The sequence below is a fragment of the Drosophila virilis genome, chromosome 4, assembly GCF_030788295.1.
Source record: "Drosophila virilis strain 15010-1051.87 chromosome 4, Dvir_AGI_RSII-ME, whole genome shotgun sequence".
NCBI lineage: Eukaryota > Metazoa > Arthropoda > Insecta > Diptera > Drosophilidae > Drosophila > Drosophila virilis.
This window is the reverse complement of record NC_091546.1, coordinates 27,972,549-27,988,734: the sequence shown is the minus strand read 5'-3', so window position 1 is coordinate 27,988,734 and position 16,186 is coordinate 27,972,549. Positions and strand designations below refer to the sequence as shown.

The 16,186-nt window shown below is 37.4% G+C and overlaps 1 protein-coding gene across 1 annotated transcript in view; it reads left to right on the top strand.

Moving 5' to 3' along the window:
* Positions 1-16,186, top strand: part of nAChRalpha5 (nicotinic Acetylcholine Receptor alpha5) — an 89,037-nt gene that overhangs the window by 30,081 nt on the left and 42,770 nt on the right. The window contains exon 3 of the mRNA XM_002057474.4: positions 6,911-8,556. Coding sequence (XP_002057510.3) covers positions 7,650-8,556 — 907 coding nt within the window. The 5' untranslated portion in view covers positions 6,911-7,649. The remainder of the gene's footprint in view (positions 1-6,910; positions 8,557-16,186) is intronic.

Here is a 16,186-nt window from a genome sequence, read left to right as displayed (position 1 = left end):
TCCGAGAAGGGGCTGTACATCTGCGAGCTTGAATTAAGATATTGTTCTACCTCTTTTGCCACAAGGAATGCTCTCGTTATTGATATTGGGCTGAGGGTTAGTGTTTTTAACTTTCGTTAAGGTTTTTTAAAAGCCTAAGCAGAAATTTTCTGCGAGCCAGTTTAATCAGGTTGAAGAACAAGCAGGTATTTATTGATTTACAAAGAAAGTCACTTAAAGCATAACGTGTTATTATTCTGATCCTAATAATTTATATCTTGTTTGGAAATTGAAATTTGTGCATTTACTTAAATTACTTATTAAGTATTTTATTTAATTAATATTAAGTTCGTATTTAGGGTTATTCTATTGGGGCTTGAACAATTTTGCGTGAAAATTATCGACGAATTTCTAGATTATAGGTATTTTTTCAGGTAAAAATTCTGATAACATAATTTCCAGCGGTATTTTTAGAATTAAGGCTACCTTTCAGAGTTTTAACAATATTTTGAACTTATTGATTTTAAATTTTAAAAGTTAAGCAAAATAAGTAAAACAAAACTAAGATTAAAAGGTAGACGTGCATTAGAAGTATTAATGATTGAAATCAATTTTCAAATATATAGTATATATATATATATATTTAAACTTTGATTATAAAGTGGACATGCATTAAAAGTATTATTGATTGAAATTAGTTTACATATGTATGTATTTTGTATGATGCAATATACTCAGCTATTTGACTGTCGTCCCTAAAATAATACCAAAGCTTCGCTATTTACGAGACAATCTACTCGCAAAACTTCACAAATATGTTTGTTTGGACAAATCATTGCTCACAAAATTGCTTGAGGGCCATCAGCTGCAGCAGCAGCCAAAGGTTACAGTCAGGACCACAGACGTGGGACTCTTAAGTGTGCCACAAACGATAAGAAGAGCGCACAAAACAACGTTTAAACTGCAATTGAACTTGGTCAAAATAAAAAAATAAGAAGTTAAATGCATAAGGATCTCGGCCAAGCGACACGCGGGGGTGCAATAACAAAAATGCGCGACTGTTGCAGTTGCAGGTGGGGCACACACACAGAGGCAATTTGATGGCTCTGTTGGCTGCCAGTTGTCTGAGAGACAAATATATATATTTAATTTCGAGAGCACAGGTAAAAAGGCCAAACAAGTGAGCTTTTATTTCAATTTTTTGGCTAGCTGCCCACTGGACCAAATAATATTGCGCATACGCCGCATGTTGCAAATCATTTTATTTCTGTGCGTTGTTCGCTGCAGCTCTCTCTTGCTTTCTTTTAGCCTGCCTAATCAGTTGAAGTGCATGCCACAGGCCATCATATATATAAAAAAAAGAGAATGAAATTTTGAAGCCCATTCTGGGTCCATTCTCGTTGCATTCGTTGGCCGTTTTATTGATGTATGGAATTTCATGAAATTTTATGAAATTTATGCGATTGCCGCCGCACAAATTGTGTGCATCAAATGGACGCCATTTTCGCACATTTCATACTACTAGGATACAGGGTGGCAGCGGGGGGTATTTGAAATGTGGATACTGTGGGCAACTGGCCGCGTCGCATTGCAGATGAAACCATTTTCAAAAGGCAACGACTGCGAGGCGACTCTCGACTGGAGCGTGAGCAAATTAATTTTCATCGTTGAAACAAAAACAAGAAAACAATTATGTTGTAGTGTTGTTAAGACTACTAGTTACCCTACATTTATTTCAATATTAGAAAATAATAGTGTTCTGAGATTATTGACTTATTCAGTTGCTTCAGTTTCTTGGATTTTCATTTGCTTGGATTAAAGTTTTTGGCGTATGAAATGCTCGATCCTCAGTTTAACTTCTTGTTGTGTGAAAATATAGATAAATATATATTTAGAAATATTTTTATACCCTGAACCCATTAAAAATGGGTATAAGGGTATATTGTATTTGTGCAAAATCCAAATGTATGTAACAGGCAGAAGGAAGTATTTCCGACCCCATAAAGTTTATATATTCTTGATCAGCATCAACAGCCGAGTCGATCTAGCCATGTCCGTCTGTCTGTCTGTCCGTATGTATGAATGCAAGGATCTCAGAACCTATAAGAGCTAGTGACTTGAAATTTTAGATGTAGGTGCTCCTAGTGCCTGCGCATATCGAGCTTGTCCGATAATCGATAACTTACTCCGTTTCCAAGCAATGGATAAAAATCGATATCGTTATTCTGTTATTTTTGGAAATTTTGGTAAATAAACTTGACATATAGCTTCTAAAATAGAATATATATATGCATTTGATGTTGGAAGAAGAGGGTTCAGGGTATCCCCTAATCGGAGGCTCCCGACTAGAACCTCTTACTTGTTTTTATATATATTTAAGACGAATAACAAATTATAATTTATTGTAGGACTTTGCAGTAATATTAAAAAAGGTGTTAAGTTAACTTCTTCTTCATTCGACATGAAATGGGTCATACATATTTTTTTTTAATTTTTATGGTTTCTAGTTTTGCCACTTTGCGATAAAAACTTTTTCGAGCCAACAGAAAATTTACAAATTTCTGCATATATTTTCAAACAATTGCTACTATTTTAGGTTTTCATACAATAAGTACACTCAATATACTATGTCAAAACTAATTGAGCTAATTTTTCAATATAGTATAGCTGTACTGTGTTCTAAGTTGTCTGCTATTGCTCGACGCATACCCATGCTGTGCTTTTACAGGGCATATATTCTGACACACAGACACACGCTCACACACAGTCTGGTTGTTAAAAAAACGGCTGCATGGTACAAATGATACGGCGGGCAGTATAACTCTTAGCTAAGGTTCCAGGCCCTGAGGCCGGTTGTTTTACCGCAGCCCGTTCGTCCCGCTTTGCGCCCCTCTCTCTCTCTCTCTGTATCTCTCTCTGTCTACCAATGAATTATGAATTCGTTTTGTGTGCACCAAAACTTTTTTCAGCCATTGCCTGGACGAGCCTCTTTGCCATTTTTATACCCTGAACCCATTGCAAATGGGTAAGAAAGGTATAATGTTTTTGTGCAAATGTAAATATATGTAACAGGCAGAAGGAAGTATCTCCGACCCCATAAAGTATATATATTCTTGATCAGCACCAATAGCCAAGTCGATCTAGTCATGTCCGTCTGTCTGTTTGTCCGTCCGTCTGTCCGCATGTATGAACGCAAGAATATCTGAACGTATAAGAACTAGAGATTTAAAATTTTAGCCTGCGCAGATCGAGTATCCGATAATCGATAACTTACTCAGCTTCCACGCAATCGATGATAATCGATATCGACATTATGTTTTTTTTTTTGTCAAGTTGGTTAAATATTAATAGCTGGAGTCAGCTAACTTGATATGTTGCTTCCAGAATATTATATTGTATATATATATCAAGTATCTTTCATTTTATGCCTATCGCCACCAGCCCGCTAACACCGCAGAGCTATACATCAAGTTAATATCCCAACTTATATTGCCAACCAATTGTTAATACACAAATATTCTGAGGTACAAGAAGATATATTGTAGAAAACTTCATTAAGATCGGTTAAGATAAAACCAAAGTTATGTTTGCGCAATCGGATCGTTCAGCTAGTGCAAACTGCAAGAATCTCTGCTTCCAATTTTATCAACGGCATTGCAATTGCGATCGCTTTCTGTGCTGCCATTTTAATTCGTATTTTTCTCAAATATACTTAGTTGTTGAGTAGAGTCGATAGCAAGTAAGCCAAGGGAACTGTTTTTTCTATTATCTATATTACTTCAAACGAGCTCGTTGCGCGAACCACATTGGGTATTGGAATAAGAGGGTTAAGGGTAACCCCTAGTCGGAAGCTCCCGACTAGAATCTCTTTTTGTTATTTTGCTTTTTCGCCCTTCCTCTTAAGTTGGTGGCTCGTTTTTTTATTTTGAGGCTGGCAAGAATTATGTGCAAAATGTTCTTAGCCATGTTTTGGCTTTGCGCATGTTGTTGTTCTTGGCATATTTTTCGCGTACTGGCGACAGTGTCAGAAAATGAATATTTGTTCAAGTGGATTTTTGGTTTGTGAAAATAAAAAAAAAAAAAAAAAAAAAAAAAAACTGAAGAAAACTTGATGACAAACTGCGCAAATTTCGCTAGGTTTTATTCACAGCCATTTGTTCAGAAGTTTTTAAGTTGTTTTGTGCATGTGACAAGAAAGAATTTAGTGGGTATTACGCCAAAAACTCACTAGACTTAGTTAAGTGTGAGATGAATGTGAGAAGTAGAGTAGCCAATAATACTTGCATTTTTTTTAGTCCGAAAATAATGCGATTATAAAGTTTTGCCTGTTTTACAATTCATGAATATACATTTTACACACATTTGTATCAATAAAATCTTTGGCAAATTATTCAGTCATTTATGCAGAATCGAATTGAATGCACTCGTTTATTAGTCAGAAACTGATTTGCATACAAAATATTTGCATAAAACTTTTTGACAGCCAATCGCATTTCATAACAAAAGTCCCCTCTGGCCCAATGCATTTCTTCTGCTGTCAGAACTATTTGAGTCCAAACATTTATCATATTACAGTGTCAGCCAGAAGATGCATAACATTTTTCAAAGGCAGCTCCGTAGCTTGCAGCTTGCTGGCAAAAACTATTTTCATTTTATTTCAATTTCGCCTGCAGCTGACAGCAGCAGGCTAAATTTAGATTTTAACAGCTTCTACCCTTTAAAAGTTGGTTAGCTGTAATGCAGGTACATGTGACTATATCATATTACTTCCAATTGATCAATAATAGTTTTATTTTTTTTGTTTTAAAAAATTTGAAGGAGTTTAATATATATACCAAACATATAATGCCGTACTGATAAAATGAATGAGCTTTTGTAGTTGGAACTTGTTGGTTTATCAAGTTTTACGACGAAGGTGTTTATTATAAGATAAAACCTTTTGTAGCCACAGCTTCATCTTATAAAGTATTTTTTTAAAGAATATTTATTTTAAATTAAAATTAAACTATCGAAGTCTTTGGATTAAATGGTATTAAGGTTATATTGCTTGCATCTGTTACATATCTGCAACTGCATATATTTTTCGACAATCTAAAAATAACCTTCCATTTATGTTTTTAGCTTGTCAACTGTTGCTAACTCTTTCTAAGTGCTTAGTTGCTCCTTCTACCCTCTGTCTAGTGCTCTTTTTGTGGCTAAAAATATGAGCCTTTCAAAAACAATTGACAGTTGCATCGACTATATACAGAGAGCACTATAAGCCTTTACAAACCCCCTTGAAGCTTCTTCCTACAAACTCCTTACCAGGCTCGAGTAGACCCCCCGATCCCCCACCCCTCTCACTATCTCTCACTCTTGGGCCCATTGTAATTGCAACTGCTCAGCTTTTGCCTGGTTTTGCAGCCTTTCTTCTTATGCAAAAGTTGTGTTTGTGCAGAATGTAACAAGTTTTGGTTATGAATATGCATATAAAGCCTTTCGGCTAGGGCTGGATGTCAAGTGTCCTGCCACAGCAGGACATGCCACAAATTCCCCGCACATGTCCATCAACGTCAACGTTGGTGCCCCAAACGAAAACCCATTTTGAAAGTTTAGCATTTGCATTTGTTGTCCAGGCTGGAGGCTCCTGGAGGCAGCTGCAGCTGCTGCTTTTGGTCATTTGGTTGCACACACACGCACAACCGTACACACAGTACGTGTGCATATACTGTGACAGGATACGCCCGGCGTCCAGGATGCACTTGTGCGTTTATCGTTTTGCATGTGCATTATTTATGCGAGCCGCAGACCAAAAGTCTACTTGGCATGCCTGCCCTAAGTATGCCTGCCTGTTCTGACCAGCATGTCAGGCAAGTACCAGGACCCAGGACTATGGGGCACTACCTATACCCGCTGCTCGCTGCCCGCTTCCCGATTTCCGCTTCACTTTGTGGCAGCAGCTGCACAAATTCCTGCCAAGCGATTAGCATGCAAAATGTTTTGGGTTTATTGTTTTAGCAAAACTAATTAGTTTGAGCAGTAATTGAAACTCAAAGTGAACCGAACCGCCCCTCACGCTGCCCGCCACCCTAATGCTACTGATTTTCATTGGTTGTGCAACAATACGCTCCATTTGTTCACTCGTTTCTGACATTCTGGCCTGACTGCTCGGCATTTAGTTCAAATCGCTTCAATATTCTGCATATGTTGAACAATTGGAACTGCTGTCAATGCAACGAATGGCCATAATTAAATATATTTTCAAGTAGCTAACACTCAAAGCTTCTGAAGTAGATCACATAATTAGTTTGAGGGATTTTAGCTTTGAGGCACAATCGAAGAGCTTTGAGGTCAGAGTGTAAAATGAACAGAAACTAAAAGTGTATCTGACAAATACAAAACAGGCGGGAAATGTGCAAGCCAAACGGAAAGTTATAGAGGAATCCACATTGTACTATATTAGCACTCTAGAACATTCTCAAGATTTTCATAAGAACTATAACGAACTTCATTTGTTATAAATATAATTAAGTTTTAAAAAATGTTATTATATATATATATATATATATATTGTCTTGAACTTTAGTAGTGGCGCGCCCATAAAAAATCATAAGATGGACTAGAATTGAAAAACATTCAGATATGACTATGGATATGTGGCTATTCAGCTTTTTTGTAAATGTGAACTTTTAATAAAAGAGTAACTATTTAAATCAAGCAAAGATAACGTTCTTCTTGTACTTATATAATAATATCTAGGCTCAGGTCTTCAAACAATTTTAAACATATTTAATTTGTATTATAGTCATTTTCAAAACACAATATTTATTAAGAAAAGTCCGTTAGTAAAGTTCTATTAAATTTTACATTGTAAGCATTTTGTGGATACTCAACTTTAAATTAATTATAATTTCAAATATTTCAATATCTTTGTATTTTCCGATATTTACAGGCCCGTCTTGCCACAGCAATAAGAAGCAACAGCAACAATAGCAAATAGCTACAAAGCACTGCCATCTAGAAACTGCAACAAATTGCAATTGAATAACAGCCGCAACAATAAAACCAAATTCAGCATCAAACATAACAGCAACAACAGCAACTAACGTTTAATATGCGCAATATATTATAAATATACAAATAAAATAAACATATGGCATAAATAGCATATATAAAAACAAAAAAAGGAAACAAAGGAAATTTTACAAGCAACAGCTGAGAACTTGACAAAATGATATAAAATAATAATTTACAAGTCGCTCAAACAAGGAAAATGCACTAAAACCCAATCTGAAGTGAAAAACCTTAACTATAAGAAAAAGAAAAAGATTGAAAAAATAACACGCACACACTCTTTGGGTTGTAAGCACAAACAAAGAAAGCAAAGTAAGAAAGAAAAGCAACAAAGACGACAACAAAAAAAAACATTATAAAAATATTGCAGCTAAGGGCAAACAATAAAACATATACTCGCCATATTGAAAATAAAAAGGGAAAACAAATTAAGAATTTTTGTAATATTAAGAGATATTAAGCAACAGCAGCAACAAAAACTGAATTAGAGACAATGTAAGCCACGAATAGAAGGAAAAACTGTATAAGAAATTGCAAAGAAAAAAAGAGAAAAGAGGAAAGGAATAAAAGGATTAAAACAAATATACGCAACGTCAACAGCAAACACCGAAGAGACTATGAAAAATGCGCAACTGAAGCTGAGTGAAGTTGATGATGATGAGCTGTGGCTGCAGCAGCAACAGCACCAAAAACAGCAGCAGCAACAACTGGTTTTTAGATTAGCACACAACACCAACAACCAACTTACTCAACAGCAACTAAAGAGCTTAAGTACAAAACACCACAGAAGCTGCAGCAGCAACAGCAACAGCAACAACAACACTACATTAGCAACAGCAGCAGCAACAACAAACCCACAGCATGTAGTCAGCGTGTCCAGCGAGAGCGCCCGTCAATATAATGCAAGGGCCTTGCAACAACAGCAGCGGCAGCAACAACAACAGCTAGACAGCAACATGTTGTCAGCGGCCAGAGCCGGTAGAGATCAAGCAACACATACAAACATAAGACTGTGCGCACGCAAGAGGCAAAGATTACGTCGGCGTCGAAAAAGAAAACCAACAGCTGCAGCAGCAGCAGTGACAGCAGCAGCAACATTTAGCAATAGCAACAGCAATCAAAGCACTACAGCAACATATTGGCTAGAGCGTAGCAGTAACAGCAACAGCATAAATTTATTTCATGGCCTTTGGCCAATTAGTGTTGGCATTGTACTCCAACTGTTGCTGCCAGCGCTGAGACTGTGGCAAATGCAGCTGCAGCTGCAACAGCGAGCTGCAACAGTGCTTAGAGCCATTGCTAACAGCACCACCGCCATTATTTCCTATGCAAATGCCATTGGCATGCAGCTGCTGCACAGTTGGAAGCGCATCAGAAATACCAACAGCAGCAACAACAATAACAGCAGCAGCGGCAACAGTAGCAACAACAACAACAGCAGCAGCAGCGCCACTCTTCTAATCAACGGACTTAATAAGCACTCATGGATATTTTTATTGATATATTTGAATTTATCTGCTAAAGGTAAGTGCCCCTTAACAACAATTATCCGTTTATCAAAATACCCAGCACAAGTGCAACACTTGAGCAACAGCAGCAACAACAGCAGTACCCAACGGCTGTCTGTATGTCTTGTTGTTGCTGAGTGTGTTGCAATTGTTGTTGTCGCAACCACTTGGCAGCAACTGTTGCCGCACTAGCTGGTGCATTGTTTAGCTGCACGCCAGCAGCAGCATCAGCAACAACAGCGGCTGCGGCAGCAACTTCATAATGCACGCCGGCAACATATTGTCACTTTGACACATAAAACCACTCAAGAGTGGGCAGAATATCTTTTTCTGGTTTTTTTTTTTCTGTGGGGGCGTTTGTTAGTTGTGACATTTACGACAGCTTCAAGTGAAGCATGCCGACAACAACAACAACAAACATGGCAACAAGAAGAGGCCCGACCTCAGACCCAGACACAACCTCAGTCGCAGCCGCAGCCACAGCCTCTACTGCCTGGCTGTCTATGGCACTTGAAAGCGTCTGCGCCTAGGGCTGTTTGTTGTTGTTGTTGTTCTTGTGCCTGGCAAGCCGCATAAAGACAGCGATAGGGCGGCTGCCACCTGAATGAATTGCATAGACAGTTTAAAACGCTTAAGAGTATGCTGTATAATAATCTTTGCACAAAGGAAATTCTACCGAATTGAAGCAATTGCTATGAATCATAAAATAAGGCAGGGGAAAGAGGAGATAAAATATAAGATGATTGCAAATAATTTGTAGGAGTTATAATAGTATATAATAAAATAATATATAGAGTGCAATATTGCATTAACATTAGCTTGTAACAGAAAAGTGGAAAGCTGGAAAGATCAATAATTGCATTGAAAAGATTTTTAAAAATATTCTGTTTGATAAAAGCAAGATGAAAGTAATTAAATAAAAAAAGTCACTCTAAAGAGTAAAAGATTGAAGGCTAGACAGACTGATGAAACAAAGCTATAAATGTATCTAAGAACTAATTGTCATGAAATATAGAAAAGATACAGAGCAGTGGGTGGAAAAATGAATGGAAAATTAGAATGATAAACGAAAAAAATATACAACGCCCATTAAAAAGATAGATAATGACTGAAAGAAAATATATAAAATATATAAAAAATAGACAATTATTAATGACTTCTGTAAGATACTGTTAGTTTGAAAGAAGAATAAGCTTCTTTATAAGCAAAATTAGGAATGCGGAAAGTCTTCATGGTAAGTGGTCTATTAAAATGGGTTTATATTAAGGAAAGGAAACGGAGAAACAGCCTTACAAATAAATAGCGTCCGTAAAGTTATTCCGCAGTAACACAACATATTATTTGCTTTAAATTTAGGTAAGAAAATTAAAATAAATTGATAAATTGCATGTAAATGTCGCCTGTTCATGTTGAACAGTGTTATGTGTCGCTTTATTTCAACAACTTGGCATGACACAAAATATGTTTAGCAAACATTTTCTGCTGGCAGAAATGAAGCCCAGCACGCTGCTCTAACCCAGCCAGCGGCTTTTCTATTTGGTTTTCTCCATGCAATTTTTGTGTGCAGTTTGGCAAAAATCCTTTTAATGGGTTTTTAGCAGCTTACAAATTCTTTGCCCTGACAACAATAATTTTTAAGCGCCTTGGGGCTAAAGTAAGGCGATTTCTGGTGTTGATGGGGCGGGTGGGGTTGGGGAGGGTGTTTCGGCTGACAGGTGTAACAGCAGGTTATGAATGTATTGGGTAAGAGCACAGCTGAGGCCGCCGCCTGCCACTTACACATATTGGGGTTATTAATGGGCACAGAAGGGCTTAGGTGTAGTGGGGTGTGGGGCGTGTGCAGCAGTTGCAAAGTGTTGCCTTGTTGATTTGCCACCCGACGCCTGCGCCAAGCCCCCAAGCCTGAATAAGTTGTTGGGCTTTGCGTGTCGCGGTTGTTGCCAGCTATGAAAACATATGATCACGTACACACACAAATGCACATATATTATATATACATGTGTTTATTTGTGTGTGTGTGGAAACTTCTTTGTCTCTGCAGTCGAAGTTGTCGTCTCTACCCCTCACACGTTGTCTTCCGGGCGAGAGTACATGTTTCATGCAGGCAACTGTCGCTGTCCATGTGCGTGTGTGCATGTTTATGATTTTATGGCAGCACTTCCGTTTCCGTTACGCCATATTGTGCTGTGTGTGTTTGTGTGAATGTGTGTGCGTGTTACTATGCCCCCTGGCTGCCGCACCGTACCGCAACACAGCGCTGCCAACGATAATCAGATTTAAACTTTGCACAACGTCAACGTCGCTTACAGCGCTGCATATGCATAACTTTGTGTATGTGTGTGAGTGTGCGTTTGTGTGTCAACTGCCCTATGACATCGTTCATACGCCCTGTTGGCCAGCCAAGTGCCACTGTTATGACGTTTATTGCTACAGAAAGCTTTTTGGCATGCTTGAAGACTTCACGACTTCAAGACCCCAAGACCTCAAGACTTTCAGAATTTTTGGCCATTTGACAGCCATATAAAAGCGACCAAGTTGATTTTAATGACTTCTATTTTGTTCTTGTTGCCGCTGACTAACGAGCTGCAAGAGCCAAAACACTGGAGAAAGCATGGACTACCGAGTGGGGCGAAAAGTAAGAGGAAATTGTTAGCTTTTTAAAATATAAGTTGTGATATACTTATGCATGTCAAAAATGTGTCACATGACTGAAAGGGACTAACAGAAAAGTGAAAGGGGGAAGCACAAGGGATGGGGAGTTTTTGCATAATGGCAAGTACATAATTTCATCATCTACTTGAGAGCGTTAAATAATTTTTAGTGACAAAAAAAAGATACAACAGAAACACGAAGTACGTATAGCATATCTGGCAACAAAGTATACAGTTTAGTATTGTGCATTTGCCTTTTTGCCAAAAGCTCATTTCAGCTTTAATTTTAATTGCCAAGCTCTGAAGTTTTTCTTTTAAATATATCAAGTTTTTATAAGCCAAATGGCTTTAAATTGCTTCATGTTTATAAATTATTTGAAGTAAGCAAAATTGATATGTATTTTTTAAATTAGTTATGATCAAATAAATAGTTACGAAACACTTAATATTAAAGAATGCACTTGATTCTTAAATAAGTTTTTATAAATTTAATAGCTTTGGAGAAAAGCACTTTATATTGTGAAAATGTATTACACGTAGGTCTTCGAACCGTATCGCTATTCAAAAAAAAAATAAAAAAATAAATTATTATTTTGTTTTATTGGAATTTATATATCAAAACTCAACTAGCACTTTAACTAGGATACAAAATTATTTGGTATGTGAAATAAAGTCTACCAGAGTCGAAAAACTTCTGTCACATATCTCCCCTAAATACATATTTCCCCTGTTTTAGAAGAAACTATGAAAGTCCTTTCCTTGTAGCGACAATACTGTGAGTTACTGTCAGTTACTCAACTATCTGGAAGATATTTTTTAATCTAGTTGACTTCAGCTTTTTCTAAGTAAGCTAACATGAAATTTTCCTTTCTTTTTTATACCCAAAGTATCACCTCTGCTGTCATTACCTATTCCACTAGGGTTTCTAGATCCCTACGTTTAATACACTTTTCATATAACTGCACGTAAATATTTGTATGTAAATGCAAACATACGCTTATCTAATGCCATTCAGTTGTAGGCTCTATCAATCTATATTCCTTACGTCTCATCTCCGCTTCGCTCCACTTAAATGTCATATGCTTTCCATCATTAGCTAAAGGGTTACACAAGAAAGAAAAACAGAATGTCATGCCAGCCATTTGCCTTTGCACACACACACACACATACGCAAGCACAAACAAGCTACACACACAAGCACACGCATACATACAGAGAGAGACTACCTCCTTTTGCGCCGCTCAGCTGCCACACAATGCTCGAAACTTTTTTCTGGGCTGAAATCAATCATCAAATATGATAGCATTCATAATTTGAATAGTGGACACAGGCGTTTGATTGATGGCCAGCCACGCCCAGGATGCTGCCAGCCCTCATTCAGCACTTAACGGCATTTGCTGTCACAACGACGCCCCAAGCCCCTGCTGTTTTTCGATTTGTAACCATTTTTGAGCCATGTTGCGTCTCAGGTTCCGTTTCAAGAAAGAACAAAAAACAACTTAGGAAAAAAAAAAACAAAATAGCTAGTCATAAGCAATTAAATACTCTGTTCCTTTACCAGCTGTATCCAATTAGGGTGTAAGCATTGTGTGATTGTGTGTATATGTGTGCAACCACCCTTAGCTAACTGTTGGAATTTTTATTGCATAAATTAAGCTTTGAATGGTTAAGCGTCACCTCGGCGCTATTAAAATGCTCAGCTTCAGTATGCTCTTCTCTTTTTCTCCCTCTCTCCTTTTCGTGCTCTCTCTAGCTTTCCCCACAGCCATTAGCAGGTGGTGCTGTGTCCCGCTGTGCCTGCTGTGCTGCTCCTGGCCACATTGCTGCTCATCAGACAGGCCATCAAGTCTAACGAGTCGCGCCGTGACCTCTCAACCATGTACCACCCGCCACCTACCATCTCACACTCCGCCTCGCCCCGCCACAGCCGACTCCCTCTTCAGCATCGCTCTTAACCTTTAGCTCACTCCTTATGTATAGGTTTTTAGCAGCTTAAGTGGTTTGGCGCCGCGTCAGTTTTCATTTCGCTTTCAATTTTTAATATCGACGGACAGCACGAGTGCCAAATGGCGGAACTGTTAGCTCTCTGCAGGATACTAGCGCAGCTTAGGGTATTTTAACTACATCATGAGGTCAATAGTAACTATGGAGACTAAGCAGCTAATCAAACATAAGAGCAACATGCACATAGAGCCTAACTCAAAAGTCTACAACACTAGGCGTATTTCAATATACCCTTTTATTTGTGTTTTATTATAATAGAATATATAGACGGAGTGGAAATAGGCATAGAGAAACGTACTCCCCAATAAACGCTATAGTTAGTCAAAAATTTGAGGGACAAAAAGACAAGTTTGGATATTTTATTTTGGCTTTCCTTTTTCTGTTTTGTGGGAGAAGGCGAAATATTACTTAAAACATCGATCAATTAAATTTGTTTTGTCTTGTTTATATATTTATATTTATTTCTTATTGCCTTGTGATTTTCAGTGTTCTAATAGATCTGTTAGAGTATTCTCATTCTGACTTGCTAAAGAAATATTTTTTTCCCGCTTGTTGTTGTTCTTGTTATTATTGCCTGCTGCCACTTTTGTAGGCGACTGCATTTTGTAACCAATTTTGTTGTATTTTATTTTATTTTTCTATTCCCTTTTTTTCTTTGCACATTAAATTGGCTTGTGCTTTGTGGTCGTGGGCCAGGCAACTGACTTGGGCTCATCCTGAACCTCAGGCATGGCATGGCCATGTTGTCCTGGCGCAGCTGTTGCAGCGTTTCTTTTGTTGTTGCTCTCTGTGGCTTCGCTGGCTTTGTGAAATAGCAATTACTTTTTCATGCTTCACTGCAATAAAATTGCAATTTTATGCGGCCTGCCGCCAAACAAGCGAAGCCTCCAAAAACAACAACAAGGGCAACAAAACCAAAAGGCAGCCAACGGAAGTGCAGCCATTGAAAAGGCATTTCAAAATGGCCGCAATTTATGGTGGCAACAGTCGCTGCCAAAAGTTAAGCCCACAAAACAGGCCATGACTAGAGCATTTAACTGTCCCAGCCATGTGAGCCATTATTGGGTGTGAAGTGTGGCAAGTGAATATATTAAGTAAAGCTACAGATGAGTCAATTTCTAGGAATGACCTCACAATCCAAGTTGGACAAAAATCAAAAAAGTTTCGTTAAAAAATTTCACTGTAAGTCCAGATGTGAGAAGTTCTTATACGATTTTCAAAAGCACCTGCAGTAAAGTTAGCTTAGTGCGGCTATTACTCTAATGCTTTATAAAAGTCTTATCGAGCCTTTTAAATAATATTGAAAATGAAATCAATAGATTTTGTGAAAGTTTTGTGATCAGCTAAAGTAAGTTTTTTTTCAACACCAGTGCTGACGGCAATTTAAAACTTTTGCGATATAACATAGGTTACAAATTATTGGAAGTTCTTCAAGCAGCCTCTACTACCGATCACAATCCAAAGTCCCAAAAAGCGCAAAAGTGTTGTCCAGGCTTGCCAGATATTATAGATATATGTGAGTAGATAATTAACAACTTTCATCTGGCAGGTTTGCTCTTATTTGATAGTTAACTGAAATTTAAGTTATGTTTTGAATAGTTAACACTTCCCTAAATAAATATCTGATCTAAGTTTATGCTGTACAATTTGTTAAGTATAAAATTAAGCCGTATCGAAAGGGTCTGCTCTAGGTCTGCGCACCTGCAGAGGGCGCAGTTTAAGAACAAGAGTTTTTTTGATGCCTTTTCTTTTTTTTTGAGAATGCGTTGCTTGACCTGCTCGTATTGCATTGTATTTAAAGTAAACGTAAATTTTATTCAAGAATCTGTTTGCATATTCATTAGTTGCACTTCCGGTTAAAAGCGTTGCCCAAAAAAGTATGCTATATATTTTTTTGTATGCTCTGCTGCAATGCAAATAAAAATGTGTAACAAACAGAAACGACTCAGCTGTAAAAGTAGATTTTAAATATACAATGCGCTTTCATCCAGTTGCGCTACTCTGTCCCCCTCTCTTCGTTCTCTCTCACTCTGTCTCTTTCTCATTAGGGCTTTCTCTTTCGCACCTCTTGTTGTATTTGTTTTTTTATTACATTCATTTTGACACTTCATCAGACGTTGGCCCTGTTTATTTATTTTTTTCTACTGCTGCTGCTGCCTGTTTGCTTTGTGCTCTGATGTCAATGCTTTGCCTTAAAGGCTTAGCTGCCATGCCCCGCCCATGTCGAGGCCCCGCCCGCTTGCATCGCCCGCCCTCCATTGTCAGCCAGCTGTGCTCGTTAGCTGCGACGCTTGCGGGCGCTGCATTTTGTTTAAGAATTTTTAATTTTAAATGCAACGCAAACGTGCGAAAAGAGAATGAAATATGCAAACGTGCTAGAAAATGAAATAAAAGAATTTTTTCCATTTTCCAGCGGCGGACAAGTTGTGCCTGGCAAAAGACTAAACGCGAATTAAAACTAAGCACACAAAAAAAAAAAAAAAAAAAACAAAAAAAAAAATTTATGGAATTTATGTGCATAATTTGTAAGCTGTTCATTTTGTATGCAAATCGTGTTCTATTACATTTAAGCGCACAAGGGCTGGGGTTGTTGGCGTGCTCGTAAAAATTAAAGTACAACTTCTTAAGAGTCTCAAAATGTCAATAAGAAATGAAAACATGTATATAAATATACATGTTGTCTAGCTGTAATTGTAATGGAATAGGTAATAATATAAAAAAAAACATTGTTTTACATTGCATACATTATTTGTTTATTATTATTTTTATAATGAGAGAAAATGAAGTAATATTACAATTTATTAGTTGTCTGTTACCAATCTAAGCAACATTTTATTTAATTTAAAATCATTTTAAAACTTCACACAAATATTCTTTGAATCGCATTTCTACAGAGGATGCTTTGATTCTCCGAAAAATGTGAAATGCGTGTCAAATGATTTTTCACATATTTTCATCCACAAATACGGATGGTAAACAAAAAAAGTTTCA